At 39.2% G+C, this 21,654-nt stretch overlaps 1 protein-coding gene across 1 annotated transcript in view; it reads right to left on the bottom strand.

Moving 5' to 3' along the window:
* EHD3 (EH domain containing 3) overlaps nt 1-21,283 on the bottom strand; it is a 55,968-nt gene extending 34,685 nt beyond the window's left edge. The window contains exons 1-2 of the mRNA XM_051976115.1: nt 20,346-21,283; nt 3,718-3,894 (exon numbers count right to left, since the gene is read on the bottom strand). Coding sequence (XP_051832075.1) covers nt 3,718-3,894; nt 20,346-20,572 — 404 coding nt within the window. The 5' untranslated portion in view covers nt 20,573-21,283. The remainder of the gene's footprint in view (nt 1-3,717; nt 3,895-20,345) is intronic.
* Between the last annotated feature and the right edge of the window lie 371 nt (nt 21,284-21,654).

Below are 21,654 nucleotides of genomic sequence, written 5' to 3'. Positions count from 1 at the left end.
CAGGCATATAGGTATATGTATATATGTATATATACACACGTACACAATGTACTTTATACATACATATATACACATACATATATATTTACACACACAAGTAATTTTAACTTTCTTTAGGGTGAGGGGAAAGGGAAAAAATAAAATAAAAAAGTGCACATCAGAGAACAAAAGAAAACCAACAAGAAAGCAAAGTCAGGCACCTTCAAAAAACAATGTGCAATATTTATTATATAGGTTTTCTTGAAATGGAAATTCATTATTTTATATTGAATACTTTCTTACGGTCCTCTGTGTATGTGATTTTTTTTTTCTTTTCTCATTTTGTATTTAAGTTTAAACTTTTAAAAAGATATTAAAAGAAAATTTAAAAATGAAGTCTATACTGAATTTAAAACCATGGTTCACCTCAATTCACCAAATCCTGTCAATATTTTCTATAGAATGTTTAACATTAATTCCTTCTCCTTTCCTAATGTCATCCTTCCACTTTGAGTAGAAAATTAAGCTTGATGTAAGGGGAAAAAAATCCAACAACTTAGATCAAGCTTAATTCTCACAAATTTTTATTGTTATTCAGTCATTTTTCAATCATGTCCAACTCTTCATGACTTGGCAAAGATACTGGAGTGGTCTGCCATTTCCTTCTCTGGCTCATTTTACAGATGAGAAAACTGAGGCAACCAATTAAAAACTTGCCCAGTGTCATAGAGCTAGTAGATGTCTGAGGTCAGATTTGAACTCTGGAAGCTGACTCTTCCTGATTGCAAGCCCAGTGTTCTATCTACTGTGCCACAAACTGCTCCAATTTGCATGAATAGGGATATGCAAAAATTGAACAGACTGATTCAAAAAGTAATGAGTGTTTTGTCACTGGAAGACTAAGTAAATGCCAGATCAGCACTTTTCAACTATATTGCAAAAGGGAGCTGTTTAGGTCTGGTCTGCACTAGATGGTCTCTTAGATCTTTCTTGGAGCTCTGAAATTAGGCTCTTCTCATTCATACTAAATGATTATTGCATAGCCCTTCTGACACTACAACCAACCCAAACCAGCTTTATTTGCTTATTTTCAATGAGAATATTTATAACAATTAACAAATGCTATAAATTATGGCTCATTTTGTTTTGTTCATTGTCTAGATTTATGGAAGTGATGGGAAAAAATGTTAATAACATTGATTAAACTTAAAAGTATGTCATGGATATATTTTTGTAGAACTGGCTATTAAATGTTACTTGCACACCTCTGCTTCAATCATTAAGCATTTATTAAGCACTTTCTTTGTTCCACATATTGCATGATCCAGAATATTAGCTCCTGTTGTGATCTATCCAGAACTCTACCGTCAGACTAATATTCTGAAAACAAAGCCTTTATCCCATCATTCAGTGGCTCAAAAAATGAGTCATTCCTACTGCCTCAAGTCCAAAATCCTCTGCCTGGCTATCAATACCCGTAATACACTGTTTCAGCTCTGAGTATCCAATCTTATTTCTTAGAGGCAATCTCTATTCTAATTAAGTCAATTTTAAAATGCTCTGAATTATCTTGAGGTCTTGACAGGCTTTTCCCCAAGCACAGTGCCTATGGAAGGGCCACTAGTCCAAATATTTGGACTCATCTTGCTACTCCACAAATACTTTGAAATAGGAGATATCCTTCCTCAAAGGGCCGAAAAGAATAGTACCACTATTCCAAATCCAAATTTTGGCATTCAAATTTCATTGCCCCTCTGGTGATCCTCATCAAAATCCTTCCCCCCCCCAACCCCGAACATCTGCCACACTTACAAACTGAACCATGAAATTCTGTGCTTTGTTACATTGTATCCTCTTCTGTTCACCTAGTTTCTTGACCTAAACTTATTTGTCTCATTGAATTACAAGTTCTTTGAGGGTAGACATTGTTTCTTCTATTTCTTCCACAAACCATATAGTTCAGCATGCATGGCAGGAACATAATATTGCGCATTACTGGACCTCCATTAGCTCTTCAGAAGGTACCCTAGGCTCAATGGCACCAGAATCATAGAATCTGGCAGTTGGAGGTAATCTCAATGCCAATTAAGTACAATCCATCTATTAAAAAAAAAAAATCCCTACTATAATTCTCTATCCAGAGAACCATGTCTTTCAACAGAGAATAAAATATAAAAGGACAAAAACTTTCAGCATAACTTATCAACACATCAGCCAAGTCTGACAAAAAAAGCTACCTTTAACAGCCATCCTTTCCCCCTCTATAAAGAAGGTCAGAGGTACATTTTGTCAATTCTGCTTAGAGGTTAATTTTGATTATAATAATTACATGCCCACAAATATTTGAATACAGCTGCCATGACTCTGTTAAATCTTTCTTCTCCAGGTTAAACACATCTAGTTTATTCAACTGATTCTCAAGCTGCATGAACTCAAAATTTGGGTTCCATACCAGCTGTCATTAATTAGCCATGTAAATTTCACTTCTCTGTGTTTTGAGTTTTACAAAATGATAGCATTGGATTAGGTAATATATTTTAAAAACTTTTTCTAATTTTAATTTTCAGTTTCAAATTCTCTTCCTCTCTCTAATCTCTTTCCTATCCATTGAGAAGGCAAATAATATGTACCTATGATACATGTGAAGTCATGTGAAACATTTCCATAAATCATTCTGCAATTTTTAAAAAGGCAAGAAAAATTAATACAGTGAAAAAATATGTTTCAAATGGCCCTCATAGTTTATCAATTTGCACTCTGGAGGTACACCATGGATGAGATAATCTTTAAGGTTTCTTCTACTTCCAACTTTAATTTTCTGTTTTTATTAGCTGGCAGTATATAATCACCTGGGTTTGTTTTTTGTGACCTGTTTTATGGGCCCCTGAATTTTACCAGCCTACCAATGTGACTTTGCATTTCCCCCATTTACATCTTCGATATGAAAATGCTTTTTGCTGATAGATGGAGGCACCCGAGGCAGAATGGACTGAACAATAGGCTTGAAATCAAGAAGACTTACATTCAAATTCTGCCATTGACACTTACAAGCTAGGAAATTCCAGGAAAATCATTTAAGCTCCATGTTTCCTAAGCAGCTTCTTGGGATTTAATACCTCTCACAGGTGGCAGCTGGTACAGTGGAAATAACATTGAATTTTGAGTTGGGGGCCTTTGACTGAAATACCACTTCTATTTACTGGCTGTAGGACCTTAGGGAAGTAACATCATTCACATCACTAAGATTTCTATGTCCTCATCTTTAAAATGAACAGGTTTGGACCCAATGACCTTTACAGCCCCTTCCATCTCTAAAGCTATAATCCTATGACTTTGCGCCAAATTCCAGGCAGGCTAAGATTAACCGCCAGGAAACAAATATACCAGATGAGGCAGCTTGGGTCACACTCATCCGGAGAAGGGAGAAAGAAGGGCCAGGAGAATTCGGGTTGGCGCGGTGCCCCGGCCCCCACCCTGGGGAGCACTGAATGGGCCTGGTGTTTGCCACTGCGAGGCTCCTATTCATGTTTGTCCACATGGAGAGTGACTTGGCTCGGCTCAGCATGACCCAAGATACCAACAGCAGAGGAGGGAGGGGGGAGTCCTCTGCTTACAACAAAGGCTGGAAGTCTAAGGAAAAAGCTGACTCCATCTTTTCTTCTGTTACTGTTTCCATTCTACCTCTTCCGCTGCAGCCCCCAAGAGGAGGGGGACAGGAAAGGGCCCCCACTCACCAACCTGTTCAAGAAGGCATTCCCAAAAGCATTGAGTTTCCTGAAGGGTTTCTTCGGGTCTACCACCAGTGCATTTCCTGGAATAATTCCTTCCACATCTCCCTGCATCACCGCGATGAATGAGTCAGTAGTGGGCTCAGGCCCGATTCTCATGCCTGGGAAGTCCTGTTCCAGTAAGTACCTGGCAAAACGAAAAAGAAGCTGGATTTCAGCATTCCGTACAAGTAACAATTACATAATTTAAGGTGCTATAAACAGAGGATACCAGAATCTTCCCAAGTTGCCCTAGCTTACAATCCAGATATCACCCTTGACTTCCAGCTCTGTATCCAACCAGAGGCCAAGTTCTATTGTTTCCACCTTCACAAGATTTCTTGTATACACTCCATTTTCTCTTCTGACACTGTCAGATCTTTATCACCTCACCCCGGGTTTCTACAATAATTTGCTGCTTAGTCTTTCACTGGGGTAGCAAATTGATGTTCATAACATATAAGTTTATCACATCACTACCCTAATCAATCGTGTCCAGTGGTTATTATCTCCAAGATCAAGGATAAAATCATCTATTTGGCTTTTAAAAAGCTTTTCATAACTTAGCCCCTTCCTATCTTTCTCCTTTTTCTGTTTTTGGCTGAGGCAATTGGGGTTGAGTGACTTACCTAAGGTCACACAGCTGGGATTTTAATTCATTAGTTACTCTAAGAATTATTCTTATGAACTTATCCTTGTGTATAAATGTATTTATCATTTAACCGAATGATGCCTCTAAATCAAAGATTCTTAACCATAGTGTGTTCCATGAATACCTAATGACAGATTTAAGGGGATCCCTTATTACCTTTCCAATTTTCTCACTCCTTAGAGCCCTGCCCCTTTGTGTATTCTGTGAGCCAGTGATATTAGTCTCTTTGCTATTTCTTGAATAAGGTATTCCATCCCCTGACTCTGGACATTTTAACTTGGTGTCCACCATTGTCTGGAATTCAGTCCTCCTTATCTGTCTCCTAAATTTCCTGGCTTCGTTCAAGTCTCAATTAAAATACCACCCTTTCCAAGAAGTCTTTTGTGATCTAATTAAAGCTAGTGCTTCCTCTCTTAATTATCTCCAATTAATACTGTGTATATCATTGTTGATGGAATTGTGAACACATCCAGCCATTCTGGAGAGCAATTTGGAACTATGCTCAAAAAGTTATCAAACTGTGCATACCCTTCAATCCAGCAGTGTTTCTACTGGGCTTATCCCCCAAAGAGATACTAAAGAAGGGAAAGGGACCTGTATGTGCCAAAATGTTTGTGGCAGCCCTGTTTGTAGTAGCTAGAAGCTGGAAAATGAATGGATGCCCATCAATTGGAAAATGGTTGAGTAAATTGCGGTATATGAACGTTATGGAATATTATTGTTCTGTAAGGAATGACCAGCAGGATGAATACAGAGAGGACTGGCGAGACTTACATGAACTGATGCTAAGTGAAATGAGCAGAACCAGGAGATCATTATATACCTCAACAATGATACTGTTTGAGGATGTATTCTGATGGAAGTGGATCTCTTCGATAAAGAGAGCTAATTCAGTTTCAACAGATCAAAGATGGACAGAAGCAGCTACACCCAAAGAAACAACACTGGGAAATGAATATAAACTGCTTGCATTTTTGTTTTTTTCCCCGGGTTATTTCTACCTTCTGAATCCAATTCTCCCTGTGCAACGAGAACTGTTTGGTTCTGCACACATATATTGTATCTAGGATATACTGTAACCTATTCAACATGTAAAGGACTGCTTAACATCTGGGGGAGGGGGTGGAGGGAGGAAGGGGAAAAATCGGAACAGAAGTGAATGCAAGGGATAATGCTGTAAAAAATTACCTTGGTATGAGTTCTATCAATAAAAAGTTATTTTAAAAAAATCCTGTGTATATCTTTTTTTGCACATGATTATTTGCTTGATTAAATTGAGCACTTTCTGAGCAGCAACTGTCTTTGTCTTTCTTTCTCTCCTCAGTGCTTAGCATATGTTTGGAACTATAAAAGACAATAAATGCTTGTTGGCTGATTAATTTTAAATTCTCTTGTTTGATGATCAAAACACGTCCAGGTCATGATCACTATTTTACAGATGATGAAAACAGAGCTGAGAGATAAGTGATCTGTCCAAGATCACACAGCTAACAAATAAAATGGGGAATCTGAATCCTCATTTTCTCTACTAGTGTTCTTTCTGTCACACCATAATGCCAAGAAAGATCCACAAGGGGCTCTTGTAGGCCATTATCCACTCTGATCCAATCTAAGATGAGCATCTACAATATTCCAGGCACCAGAATTAAAAAGCTAAAACTCTACAGTATGGGCTTTCAAGGAGATTAAATTATACAGAATGAATACAACATGCAAATAAAAGAAATATAGAGAGGCTAATCTGAGGAGGGAGAAACCAAAAATACTTTTCTAAGACTTCCTGAGCTAAAGGAAACTAGTGATTCCAACAACCAAAAGTCAGGAGTAATGGCATTCCAGATATGAGGGGCAGCCTGTATATAAGCAGAGGTGGAAAGATGGAATAACTTTTATACAGTAGTAGGTAGATAGCAAGTAGGTCAGTTTGGCTGGAGTGTAGAATGTATCAGGGAAAATAATTTATAATCAAACTAGAAAGGAAGACTGAAGACAAGTTGTGAAGAGCTTTACATAACATGATGAGGAATTCACATTTTACCTTAAAGCAAGGGTTCTTAATTTTTGTGTATTATGGATCCCCTTTGGCAGTCTGATGAAACCTATGGACCTCTTTTCAAAATAATTTTTAATAGATAAACTACATAAGGTTATAAAATCAATAATACTGAATTTTTTTTTAAGTTCATGGACCTTGGCTTAAGAATCCTTATTTTAGAGAAAAACTGTAGCTAAGAAAGCCTCTATTACTATATAGTATGTTGGGCTTTCCTAGGGGTTATATCAAGGTATATGAAATCATTAATAAGACAGGATACTGTAGTAGTTGGAGTATATGAGTCGGAGTCAGAAAAAGCTCAGTTCACTTTCTTTTTTTTCACACTAATTTAAGTAATTTCAGTTTTCTAAGCCTCAGTTTTCTCGTCTATAGAGGCCATAATTGTATCCACCTATAGGATTGTTAATGAGAATCTATTGAGATAATGCTTATAAAATGCTTAGCAAACATTCAAGTAGTCTATAAATGCAAGCTAGAATTACTCAACAAGGATGACAAATAAACTATAATTATGCTTTAAAAACAGAAATGATGTCTATATAGATCTTGCTGCTTTAGCTCAGGTTATTTTCAAGTGCAAATTTTGCAGATAACATTAGTTATACTTGCCAGGGCTTGAAGGGAAAGGAAAAGATCGTGGGAGAGTCTGTGTACTATTTGAATTAAGAGAAATAAAGGCATGGGGTGCTCTACTGCAGCATCTGAAGTAAGTGAAGAATAAATCATTTTTTTTAGCACAAATTCAAAGATTAATCATATGTTCTTCTCTGGGATTATTTCTCCAAGTATTCCTGCCTCTACATATTCCTTGCATATTGTTCTTCCCCATAGGTTCCTTAATGGGTCAATTCTTCTCGTTGATGTTCTATATATTTGTGGAAGGCTTATTGAGGAAATGGTTGATTGCTTCTTTAATTGCTATGTCTTTTTATTAAATGCTTCTGTTTTTAACTTTAAAAAGATTGCTTTTCTGCTTCTTGGAGGTAGTATGTCATGATGGACAAAGGGCCAGCACTGTAGTCAGGAAGACTTGATACACAGTACAGGCACCCAACCATAATATCATATTATTTGGCCCTAGAGAAGCTTCTTAATCTCTTAGGGTCCTAGTCCCTCTTACACTATAAATTACATATGAGTTGCAGACATGCATCAGTGGAGAGTTCCTACGCGAGAAACTCCGTATATTGATGAAATCATAGATCTGCACCACCTTTCCCCACCCCTAGTCCCCCAAACTCTATTCATCCCTCCCCACATAAGCATTGTTCATTCCATGACATCTCTCCCTCCAGTTCCTTCTGATCAATTCTGTACTACTAATCTAGATCCCTTATCATCAACAAAAGCAGCTCACAGAAATGGAACTTTTGCCAAGTTTGCATGTGGGTCAATGCCATTTGAAAGTCTGACTTAAGGGGGCAGAAGTTGCCCTAACAATTATTTTCATGGTCTAATATGAAAATAGGTTTTGCATGATTGCACATGTATAACCTATATCAAATTGTTTATCATTTCAGGAAGGGGTGAGGAAAAAGAATGTGAAACTCAAATTTTTCTAAAAATGAATGTTAATATTTGTTTTTACATGCAATTGGGAAAAAATAAAAATTTAAAAAATATATTTTTAGGGGTCCCAAATTGAGAGGACATGACTGTCACATCTAAGTCCCGTAATACTATGCTAACTGTTCTTCTATCTTTCCATTTTAAGTTGCTTGAGGGAAGTATTTACCCCTCCCAAAAAAATTTGCACTTTGCACTTTGATAAGTAGGCCTTAGAAGAAGGATGCATAGAGGAAAAGAAAAATGAGAGAGGCAAGAAGCTAAAAGAAAGCAAGGAGAAAAAGAGAGAGAGAGAGAAAAAAAAAAAATAAACAAACAGGTTTTTTTGCTACCACCTTGCACAAGAGACTTGGCAGCAAAGAAGTCTTAATAGACATTTGCCAGTCTTCACTGAGAAACTCATGCTGTGGAGACATGGAGCCTAGCAAGAAGGTGAAAAAAACAGTCTATAAATAAAACTATATTTTAAAAAATGCACAAAACAAAACAGAAGTAGACAATAGAGCAACTTTCCTACTATCTTAAAATTATGTGTATACATGTATATATGTACATATACACAAATATACACACATATATAATATACATTATTTATATTTTTTTAAGAAACAAATCTTATGTAAGAGAATATCACTGTCTTTTATACATTCCTCTTATTCTTTGTATATTGAAATGTTTGCATTTGCTACTGATTGTTAGGTTCACAATTTTAGAAAAAAGAAAAGAAAATGATGAAATCTGGACCCAGCCTTTAAATGGCTCTGGGAATTTACATACATCTTGACTAGAGATTATTCAGTCATATTTCATCAAGGAAGGGTCATGAGTATCATGCATATATTGACATGGGGGCTATGAGAGAGTAAGAACATCAAAGTACACCTGGGTCCTTTGTTTCAGGAGATTCTCACACAAGGCTTATACCTCTAATTAGGATTTAAAAACAACCCCCACCAAAAAACAACCAGCAACCACATCTTCGAAGAAGGAAACAGCTTTTGTGACAAAATGCTAGCCAAATTCTGGCTGGCTGGTAACCTGGACTGTCCCAATGTACAAAAGAAAAGTAATTGGTGGGCACAGGAAATTTAAAAAAGGAAGTGTTATATGTGATACACATAAGACATAGGCCCTTTAGCAGCTTGAAATGGAAATATGTCAGGTGTGAGAAAGTCAATCCCTCCGAATGCTAACTGAATTATCTTGCCTGCAGCTGAAGGGTCTGTCTCTTACACACAGAAGAGAGGCCAGAAGAAGGAAAGAATCTAACTTTAAAATCACACAATAGTGGCAGTATCTTGGGCTTTTAGAAATGATCTTTCTTTGATCCCTTCATTCTGCAGAAGAGAGAAATGGGGAGTCTCAAGATTGGAAGTAATTTGCATGGATCAAAGAGCAGCAAGTTAGAACAGAGCTGGAAGTACCTAAATCTCCAGACTCCCATCCTAAGAACGCTTTAGACTAGCTCATCTTCTGAAAGAGAAAAGAACAAATGGCATGAAATCAACACTTTTTCTCTTTCCCCTTCTCCCCAATAAAATAAACCACACATGACTAGTGAATAGTGATGATTCACACCTCAGTACCAACTCTGGAATTTCCACAACCTTATACTAACTAAAGTACTATCAGGACAAAACAGTTCATTTGCATAAAGGTTGCCCAGCAGTGTCAGTTGGGTTGCCATGGCCAACCTTCCCCAAAGATAACACACAGAAGAGGAAATCCCTAGAGAAACTAAGGATACACGAGTTAAGACTGGGGCATGGGTAATCCAGATCTCAAAAAAATCAAAGACCACAGCTGTCTGTGAACAGATCTAAACTCTCTTGGGCTGTACCTCCAATGGCTCGGGACATTCCCGCCCAAGGATTCCAGCCTAAACAAACAAATACTGTTTGGAGCCAGGATTTCCTCCAGTAATGGGATTACTAGTAGGGCAAGCACCTTAGGACCTTAGGTCTGAAAACCAAAATAAAAACACCTTCCAAGGATGTTTCTTTTCACTTTTCAATAGACATTTATTGAACCTATTGTGCAGAGAAAATTGTTAAAACTACAGAGGAAAAAAATGCATGGTTTAGAGAAGATCTAAGACAGTTTTTAGTGAGCCTACAACCCACTAAGTGTTACAAGAATAAAATCAGAAAGGCATGATAATTTTTCCATTTCATTGAGCCCAAATCAACTTCCTTAAACTCTCATTGCTTCCAAATTCTGTTCTAGGCAATGATACCGAATAAGTCCAGTTTTATCTTCTCCATTGCCTTCACATTCATTTTCTAACTGGCTTCTCACCACAATCGGGAAGGATCAGACAGAACAATCCCTTCTTTTTTTCCTTTTGCAGGCAAGGAAATTGAGGCTGGGGGTTATTCAAGTCTCCTTGGCTAGTTAAGGTCAGAAATGGCTCTTGCATTCTACCCTGCCTTCCATATTAGGCAGAAAACTCTTTCTGTCTAATCTGTTACCTCTCTCTAGTGACTGCACCCTGTATGCAGGGCTCAGGACCTTGCTGTCTATTCTGCAGCCCTACTCACTGAAGAGCAAGTGAGACTTTTGAACACACACACACACACACACACACACACACACACACACACACACACAGTGGAGGAGAGGTTGTTACTGGTTTGCATCACATTTACCCTGGCATTTACCTACTCCCTAGATGTTATGTCTGTCTCCCTGAAGGATCTTTCCTTTTTCTATCAGGGAACTAGTCACCTTGGAAGAAGTCACCAAAGGGCAGCATGGGTGGGAATGGGAAGGTGGGGCACAAGAACAAGGCTGAGCATTGTATGCAAAGGAGGCAGAAATGCTAAATGAGGAATGTTATCCCAATATCCCTGAAGAATACTGGCCAAAGAATAGGTTTTCTGGAGAGAGCTACAACATAGTTTAGAAAAAACAGCCACATAAATCATGCCATTTTTGTGCATCTAGGCCCATCACTTCAAATCTCTTCTTAAAAATGAAACGGGAATGTCCAATATTAAAAGAGATACCGACTTGTTTGTGGAGATGCAGGATCCTAAGAGGATATTTCTAGGAGCTCAGGAATCATCAAGACAAATCATTCCCAGTGAGGAACATTATGGTGGTGCACACTTATGGCTCTAATATCAATGTGGGAAAACTTCTGGTATAAAAACTCCCTCTGTGCATAGAGAGCCCTGACTCATCTGTAACCAATGGTCTCGGTCCACGAGCACATACTATGGATCAGAAACAGGGCTTGAACCTGAAGTCTTCTGGAATGCAAAACTAGTCCTTTATGTGGCCACTTTATATTTTAGAAGTAAATTGGGAGAGCAGCTTCATGGATAGAAGATCATCAGCCCTGGAGTCAGAAGTACCTGAATTCAAATCCAGCTTCAGACACTTACTAGTTGTGTGACACTTAACTCCGTGCCTCATGCTCCCTTAAAAAAAAAAAAAAATCAGAAAAAAATAAATTGGAACCTTTAGGAAGTTTGGTCTTTTTTTAGACTGTGGGGGCCTTTTTGGGCAAAAAGAAAAGCAGTCTTAACAAATACAAAAAAAATTTTTAAGATATCGCAAGAAGAACTGAGCAGGAACTAGATAAGGATGTGTGAGAAAGGTTTATGTTGAGTTCTAGTTCTGCCTCAGAACCTTACTGGGGAGGGAGAAGTCAAATGCTAAGGAACATAGCTGAGCACCAGCCCAAGAATTTCTGGCCCCAAAGTGAAGGAAGACAAACTTTAGTGATTAAGTTTCTGTCTTTACGCTAACTTCTCAAATTCCAGCTCCTGATAGACCACGGTGGCTGATTTGCAATACCCAGAAACACTGGAGGACAAGACTCAAGGTGGGCCTGGCATTCTGAGCCAGTCCACCTTGCTGGGCACAAATGAAAGCCTCTGGGAGCACAGGAGACCGAGGAAACTGAAGACCCCGAAGAGTCCCCATTCCAGGTCCTGGGGACACCAAGCTGGAGCAGGGCAGACAAGGCTGGGCTGAGGAAAGGCACAGGGAGTCTGGGTAGACCTTGCAAGCCTAGAACAAAGGTCCTACTGTGCCTAGAGCCAAACGCACAAAGGAAAAATCTACTGAGAAGCTTCACACACTGCGTCTTCATGGGGAAAGATAAAAATCGCCTCTGTTGAGAGACAAAAACATTCCCACAGACATGTAAAGAAGAGTGGATTTGTTGCTTGATAGGTCCATCTGAGTAAAAGACGGCTATCTCTGTCTATCCCCAGAATTAGAAGTACATGAACAAGGAAAGGACCAAACCCTGGGGTCAATCTGCTTCCCAGAGGCCCTAGGAGGCCACCTAATCCAATCCCTGATTTTAAATTATTTTTAGGGGGAGGGGTTAGAAACTGGGTCTCCCTAGCTCATCCAGGCTGGAACCCTGTTTCTGCCCTGCACTTCTTCACCCTCCTGACTCAGTATGAACATGCAATTCTCTTTAGCCCTCTTACAGCTAAGAATTCCCAAACTCAAGAGATTTATCTGTCTAAGGCCTCCCCAGTAATGGGAGATTACGAGTATGTATCATTACCTCCTCAGTTTAGATAGGAGGCCTAGTGTAAAGTGATTTGCCCATAGGCAGGTCTTATAAAGTAGTAACCTTCTAAGGCTGGATTTGGACTTTGAGTTTCCAATCTCCAGAACCAGTTGTCTTCCTACATTACACCATACTGCCCCTAAAATTCAGTAAGAAACAAGCTGACTTAATCAAGACAGTATATTTGCTAAGAGGCCTGGCTCCATCATTCACTTCTTGCAAGATCCTAGAAAAATCACTGATTACCCAGATCTTAATTTCTCCTATTTATAAAAAGGAAATAATACCCTATTCTTGGAAGTGGAAAATGTAATTAAATGAGGTGTGTTTGAAGTCTGGCAAGCAGATGATTACTGTGCTTTTCAAAAACAGGACAGCACTCAATTCAGTTCTCCTCTTCTAACTCTGCAAGGCTCAATATCATTTTCCCAGAACCACAATTCTCCTTTTAGCACTTCAAGGGGACAGGACCTTGGCAGGGGAAAGAAGTATTAATAGCCATAATAATAGAAGCTTTGCAAAGCATACATACATACTCACATATTTAAGATTATAAGTGTGTGTGTATATACACACACACATATATAATATATACACATATACATATATTTAAATTATATATACATAATATACATATATTTAAGGTAAATTATTGCATATAAACACACAAACATACACACATAGAAAGAAATTAAGGGTTGAACAATGAAGAAATTATCCTTAGTCATACAGACAATAAAATGTAGAAGCAGAATCAGAATGCAGTTATTTCCTGACTCTACGTCCAGGACTTATTCCACTATACCATGCTATTTCTTAGCTATATTATGGATGAAATAAATTCCCCCATCTTGGCATAAGCCTGTAGGGAAGCTTTCCCAGTGGAGTCACAACAATACAAAACAGTCTAGCTACATGTCATAGAACCAAGTAACTCAACCTTGCTCTACCCTAACTGAATGCTTTTCATCCTTCCATTTCCTGAGAGCCCTCAGGGCACTGGTCCTCAGAACAGAATTCTCAGGTTGAATCTGAACTAGTAAGCAAGTGGAAGCCATCATTATTCATATTCGTCTTTCAAGGATTTTTGTTTCCTTCTATCCTACTCAGGACCTCTAAGAGGTTGAGCAGAAATCATAGGATGTACTACTATCCAGGACCCATTCTGCATCTTTGGCAGGCTTTAGACCTAGAAAAGAAGTCATATCAAATCAGGGAAAGGTACATGGGATCTGAAAGCCTAAGAGAAAAATGACAGCTCAGAAGAGATCTATAAGGATTTTCTTATAAATCCAAGCCAAATTGTATCTACCTTTTCCCATTCCTACAGTTCATCTGTGAAATAGCTTTTTCTGGTAAAATATTATGGAGGGAAAGGGGGAAGGAAGTGAGCATAGTAATAGAAAATTGTGCTATCATATTCCACTGATGAGTCATCACTGGGAATGATACAAAGAATATCATAAAGAATTAACAGAGCAAGATGGAAAGAAGTCTGAATAGCTACTTTTCCCTAAAAGCAATTTGGATACATTATTTAAAAACAAACTCCATCAGCTTCTCATTGCCCAAAGACGAGGATACTGGTACAGATGGAACATATGACATAAGAGATTTGGAACTGATCTCAACCTGGGGCAGCCCTGATATCCTGTCAATCTGGTCCCTCTCAGTGCTCTCCAGTCAGCAATGCCCTGAAGTCCAGCAATGCCTCCTGGTGAGGACCTACATCGGTACCACAAGCATGTGCTCATAACCTAGGGAAAAGGACTCAGAAAAAAAAAAAAAAAAAAGGATCCAAGGAAATAATAACGCAGCATAATCTGTGGGTAGACAGATGATCTGAGCGATAAGGACTCAAAGCCAAGTGTCTGGAAAAAAAAGGCTAAGAGAATGCTGGTATATGAGTGATTCTGGACTAGTATACTAGCAGCAGGCAGCACTAGCAGAGAACAGAGACTGGGCCAATTTGTTGTTTATTTTATTACTTGGGTGACTGGGCCTTGGGCCAGGGAAGTTATTTCAGGCAGAGACCACAGCTTGTTAATTAATTATTAGAAGAATGTTCTTATCTGCATGTACTTCCTTAGGCAGGCAACAGACCTAGTGGCAAGAGCATATAATTACAGGCAGACACTTAGGAGAGAGCAAGCCAGCAGAAAAGGTAACGGGGAAGAAGAGGCAAATGCTAGGTACCCAGATGCAGCTTCTGCTTAGGTAGGCTGGGCATTTTGGTACCAGAGTTAGGAACTGACTGAGAGAAATCCTGTGTAATAGGAGAGGCTGAGATAGGGGACACAACAGGAAAACAGCTGCGTTCCTGGGCCCCTAGATCCTCTAAAAGAAGGAAGAGTTTTGGCAGGGGTGAGAGACTCTAAACAATGACACAGTGAAGTCTTGTATTGTATTGGGGCCTCCCTAGGCCACACATACCACGGAGCTGGCAGCATCTCCCGGTGTACACTGCAGCTCTCTGCCACAAAAGACCAGCACCTGAACAAAAGTGGAGGTCTTGAACCACTTTTGCATAATGGATTTACATTAGCAGTGTGGTAAGGTCTATGGAATTCTCTTCTCAGAAGGATGTTTTCAAATACATAAAATAAAATACTCAAGATTATAAGAAAATTAATTATACTACGATGGTTATTAAATTAAAAAAAAAAAGCTTCATAGACTCACAGCTAATAACTGCTCTATTACAATGTTTTTAATCTCCCTGGTCTTAAAAAAAGGGAATACAGGCTGACTTTGAAAGTGGGGAAGAGATGGGCTCTGTTCTGCTCTTCCCTTGCCTCGGACAAGAAGAATTTGTGATGGCCATCTCCTCCAAACACAGAGCTAGAGATGACTCAGTCAGTTAGCAAAGGGGATATTTAATATGGAAATTTTTTGTAGTACAAAAACACTTAACTCTGACCACTTCTCTCTGATTCTCTCAGTTCTCTTAGTGTCTCTCAGATGCTGCCTTCAAGTTTACTGGCTTCTTGCCCCTCCAAACATCTCTGGAGAACTGGTACTTTAAATGAGGGGTTAGAGAGAAACCACTGGACCAGGAACCTAGCTGTCTTTCTGTTCCATCCCCTTGGGCATGGACTCAGGCTGTTCTGAAATAAAGTTTGGGGAAAACCAACACTGAATTTCACAAACCTCAAAGGACAAGAGCTGGTCTACTCTTATTACCCAAGTACCCTTTCTTGCTGAGCTTTTTCTAGAATGGTCATACTTCTGTGAACTAATGTTGGCAATAATCATGAATAATTTCACTTATATAATAGTTTAAGATTTACAGAGTTCTTTATATGCATTATTTCACTGGAGCCAATAACCCTATGAAAAAGATTCTATGAGTATTATTATTCCCATTTTACAAAGAGAAATGAAATGAATTAGAAAGGCAGTATGGTAGAATGGATAGAGTGTTTGGATTTAGAGACAGAAATCCAGCTTCAGGCATATACTGTGTAGCTTCTGTTTCTTCATCGGTAAAATTGAAAAACTAAGAGCACTGATCTCACATGATTTTTGCCAGATTCAAATACAACAGCTATAATACTGTGTAAACCTTAAAATGGCTTACAAATATGAACTACAGTTATTATTACAGTTTTTCCCCTCCATGATCACATAGCGCCTAAATGCTTCAGACATTGGATTTACTGTCAGAAAGATACAAATTGATGTTCATCACAATTCCAATAGTCTGCACACACAGAATCACACAAGCATTTTTTTTATTCCCATGTGTTCTAGTATTTCTAATTCTGAGCTTGTTCTGTCCCAAAAGTTGGGAGTCATGAGTATAACTTCAAAAACAATTGGGGAACAAAAAGTACTATATGCAGACTGATGTTCCTATCTTTAATTCATAAATGTAGCTTCCCAGAAGTTCCTTGGCCTTAAACTAAGAAACCCAGTTATAGAATCTTTGAGATTATTAGACTAGTAAAGGGGAAGGAATTAAGAATAATTATTTATTAAGCAACCACTAAACATACTATTCTAAGTGCTTTCCAATTATTATTCTATTTGAGGGAGGAAAGGGGATAAGCATTTATATGTGGTACCTACTATGTGCCAAACACTGTGTTAAGCCCTTTACAAATGTTACCTCATTTGATCCTCACGATAATCCTTCAAGTTTGGTGCTAAATCTTGTACAAATACAAAATGTTTTATTCTTACACTAATTCTTTGAGGTAGGAGCTATTATCTTTCCCAATTTACAGTTGAAGAAACTGATGTTAAACTTGTATCTTTCCCAGGGTCTCACACACACACACACACACACACACACACACACACACACACACTAACCCAAAGTTGAGATCTTTTCAATAGTTATCCTAAAAAGATGGCTTACCCAGCCTCTGTCTGAATATCCCTCGTGAATAAAAAATTCACCATCTTATAATTATTAGTTTTGGGTAGAAATTTTTCATGAATGAAACCAAAATTTCCCTCCATGTTAATTGTACCCATCGGTCCTACTTTCACCCCTCTGGAGTAATATAGAAAAATCAGCTTCTTTTTCCATAAAACAAATGTTTTTTTTTAAAGATTTTTTTAAATTGAAAATTTAGATGTGATTCATTATTATAAAAAATAAATAACCATTTCACCAAAAAAATTGATAGAACTATATTAGAAAAAAAAAAAAACATTAACTAGGGGAATTGCACATAGTGGCAAGGCAAACTTCCTATAGATACAGAATATTAACAACATTTTTGGGCCAATAAGACATCTCTTAAAATGTTTGGGAGCTATCCATTGCTTTCTTCTGGTCTTTCTCCAAGCCTGATACTCTCTTGGTAGGAGCCCATACTTCCCAAATCCTTGACAAAATTGAATTATCCCCCTTAAATTATAGTACCACATTTGAATATACTATATAAGATCTAGTCAGTCCATTGTAGAGTACTTTGAAATTTCCAGCATAGGCAATATTCTTTGAACTATAGCAAGGCATCAACTTAAATCCTCATGGCCACAACAAGGAAACCCAAACCTTTAACCTGTGACAAAATAAATAAAAAAGAATCTGAATGAGAGAATTACCAAATAATTCAATAGAAAAATTTACAAAATGCCTATTACTGGGAATATGAAGATTTAAAAATATAATATAGTTCCTACTTTCAAGGAGCTTCCATTCTTGGGAAGGGAAATAGGTGGGGATTGTTTTCATGACAAAGATCCTGGAAGGGAGGTAATAGAAACACTATAGTCACCATTTATTGACCAGAAAACAGTAACTCCAAGACCTTAAATTACTGCTGCTAATAGGTGCTAGATCATTATCCAAGGCCACAGCTATTTCTGCTAGCCCAGATTTGATGACTGGAATGGAATATAGAGGAGATCCTAGTCCACAAAATCTCTTAAAAATACAAAGGATATACCCTAATCTGACCCTGTGAAGTCCCCTCCAGTTCAAGCATTCTGTAGTTCCAAGGAACAGACAGTCTTCTCCTGGGAAGATAAGCATTTCCTGATAATCTTACTCACAATGGACAAAGAATCAGGTGCTCAGAGTTCTAATCCTGATTTGGCGAGAACCATTTGTCATTTTTATCTCCTCATCCAAAAAACAATGGGATTAAGATGATGACTAAAGTCTCTCCCAACATTCATAATTCTATGTTTCGATAAAGAGCAAATTCAAGAAAAGGGAGAGGAAAACCTGCCATTTCCCCCATGTTAGACGAAAGACTATGTAGAATATCTTTTCCACATTTGATGACTGTAGTACTGTACTACAACAGTAGTTACTGGATTAATCCCAAACACAAAAGAACAAAGTCATGTATACCTCTGTGGACTCAGAAATATCCTGGAAACATTTGGGGATGCAAAGGAGACCAGAAACCTGGATTGACACTTAAAACTTTTTTTTACATAATTACAGAGATACATGGCTGGACAAAAGGTATCAAGATCTGAGTTTAAATCCAGTTGCTGATATTTCTTAGCAGGGTAACCTGGGCAAGTCAGTTGACCAATTGATTCTTTGTTTCTTCATCAACAAAATAGGGCTAATATCACTTACAGTGATCTAACATCAGTGTATCAGGGCTATAGTGAAAATCAAATGAAATCACATATGTGACATTCTTTGCAAACTTTAGAGTTTTTTCTATAATAATAGCAGTCGACATTTATACAGCACTTAGTACATACTGAGCTTAGCATATTCATTTGATATTCACAACCACTCTAGGGGTAGGTCTATTATAATGTCTCTTAACAGGCAAATTGAAGGTAAGTGACTTGCCTGGGGTCATATACCTAATAAGTGTCTGAGGCTGTATTTGAACTCAGATCTTCCAAATTCAGGGCCCAATGCTCTATCCACTGGGCCACCAAAATTAAATGCCTTATCCTCCATGCTCTTTCTCTATGACTATACTCTGCCATCATCTTCTTAGTACACTAATTAGGAGATTTTGATGGCTCACTCAAATCAGGATACCATGTAGCAAGTCATGTGATGTGTGAACTTCCTCCTGATCACTTTTGGTACTAGGCCTCTACAAAGCAAAAAATGAAAACACACTCAATTTCCTCCAGTGTTTTGTTTTTGTTTTTTTTTTTTTTTTGGGGGGGGGGGGATTTGGAGGTTGTAAAATTTTTGACTGAGATCACCAATACTTCCAAAAAAAAGATTTTCATGGAAGTCTGCACCATTTTCATCTCTCAGAGGCAACAGGAAAGAAAGCCTCCCTGAAACTCACATAACCACATAGCTACCTGGGACATAGTCTTGGAAGTCATCTCCATCAAAGCTTTCTGGGTTAAAATGATGTATAAAGATGTTTTCCTCAGTGCTTCCAAAAGGCAAAAGAAGCTCTTTTTCCAACCCCAATACAACTATCTAACCCTCCCACAAACCACAGTTACATGTGTTATCCCTAAACCCACTTTGACTTCAGCAAACTTAACTTCAGTTGTAGCTATTATTCATATATGTGAAGGGGAATGGTTCTCCAATGACTTGTCCTGACCACCAGCTGAGTTTAGGGTAATGGCTGGATGTTAATTCTTTGATGGCAGGCCTAGGATAAACAGTTACAACAGGGCCCTATCAGATTAATCCAGAACAAGAAAGAAGAACTAAATCAAGCATGTTTCAGAAATAACCTGGAAACTTTGGGGCTATGGAAATTTCACCACATTTTTTCCTATTGCCATCTCCTTCATATCTCTCTGCTCTCTGGGTTTTAGTTTCATTATCTGTAAGGAGAATAATATAGCCAACTACTGCCCCCACCCCCAACCCTTTCACAAAGAGCAGTTAATTCAATTGACATCCAGGGTTAAATAGAGAAGAATGGAATGAGCTAGTGAACTAAGGGATAGAAAAACTTTTAAGTTCCATAGTATAGTGGAAAGAATATTGGAGTCAATCAGAGTATCTGGGTTCAAATACCAACTCTGACACTATTTGTGTGACCTTGAACAAATCACAACTTCTCTGAAGCTATTTCCTCATCTTAAAAAAAAATTCCATTAAGGATTTATTAATCACCTAATTATAGAAACATAAAATGATGGGGAGTGGCCCAGATAACCTCTTAAGTTCCACTTAGTTCTATATCTATGATCCTATAATTTCTTCTGAACCCCAAATTGTCTAAAAACATTTCAAAATGTTTCCAGTCTTTGCCTATGTATGGTGACTCTGGAGAGGTGAAAGTGGCGCTCCAGGAAATAGAGTGGTTCAAGGTTTTAACATACCCACGCCAATTTACAAAGTGATGGAAATAGCCCGTAAGTTCCTCTCACCTGATGAAGGTTGTCTTCCCAGTGGAATACTGCCCCACGAGGAGGACCATGGGCTTATTGTCAAAATCGGCATCTTCCAAGGCAGGAGAGTGAAACTCGTGAAATCTGTAATACTCTTCCAAAGGGAGCAGCTTGGTCTTGTAGAGTTTCTTGAGCCCCTCACTCACAGTCTGGAACACCTCGGGATCCTTCCTTCTTCGGTCGTCATGCCCAAGCCAGCTGAACATCTTGGCTGAGGGAGTTCCAGCAGTCTAAAGCTGTACTACCGCCTCTCCCAGGTTTCTGTTCTCTCTCTTCTAGTCTTAGATACAGACAGGAAGAGAGCACCTGCCCAGCCCCCAACTCTTTCCGACTTGCTTCTTTTAAAAGGGGAGATGGCTAGCAAAAGTTAGCCCAATTTATTTTAAAATTATGATGGTGAGAAGGAAAAAAAAAAAAAGACCCACAATCAGGGGCACTCCGAATTCCTACACAGGAGAGATACACCTTTTATCTCGCTGTTCCCTGTGGCTCACCATCAGCCAACCTAATGCCCAGACAGAAGCGGACACAGGCTACAGATAGCAAACTGACCTATCTGTTCCTTTATCACGCAAGGAGGGACCTTCTCCTGAGTGCAATCCCAGTGCCTTCTTCATCCAGCTAGAGAGACTGCGTGGGAAGGCAGAGAACCTGTGACCCGAAGGACCTACGCGCTATGTAGTCTCAGCAATAAATGTCATATCTGCAATTAAAATGTCAAATAAGCTCCTTCCCTTCCACCTCCCCCCGCTGCAGCCCGTTCAGTGAGCTCGAGCTGGAGCTGCAATGGAGCGCTGAGTTAGAATTCACCCCCGCCCTGGCTAAGCGCGCGCCTCCTAGACGCCCGGGGAGTGGCGTGTCCCACTGTGCTCCGGAGACTGCTCAGTTCAGGTCGCAACGGGAGGAACCCCCTGTGCAGCGGGCTCGGGCTCTGCTCAGCTCAGCTAATGCGGACAGTGCGGCGGCGGCGGCGGCGGCAGCAAGCGCAGCTGCATGCCCCAGCTTGTGCGGCTGGATTTAAATGCCAGCCCTGCAGGAAACCGCGGGGCATAGGAAGTGCCGACTACTGGCAAGCGATTCTCGCCGTCCTGGGCGAGGTGAAGCAGCGCAGGGAGCCGCCATGCTTGTGGGCAGGGCCAAGGAAGGCGGGTGGGGGAGCGCTCCTGGAGTCCTCAGCAGCATCAGCCGCAGCATCAGCAACATCAGCTGCGCTGGCTCGGGAATGCGGCCGGTGCTGCTGCTGAGCCCAGGTGTGGCTGCGGGGGCCCAGCGCCCTCCTGGGGACAGG

This window comes from Antechinus flavipes, chromosome 2 (assembly GCF_016432865.1).
Source record: "Antechinus flavipes isolate AdamAnt ecotype Samford, QLD, Australia chromosome 2, AdamAnt_v2, whole genome shotgun sequence".
Classification (NCBI taxonomy): Eukaryota; Metazoa; Chordata; class Mammalia; order Dasyuromorphia; family Dasyuridae; genus Antechinus; species Antechinus flavipes.
Note: the sequence above shows the minus strand (reverse complement) of the source record. Positions and strands in the feature narration are given on the sequence as shown.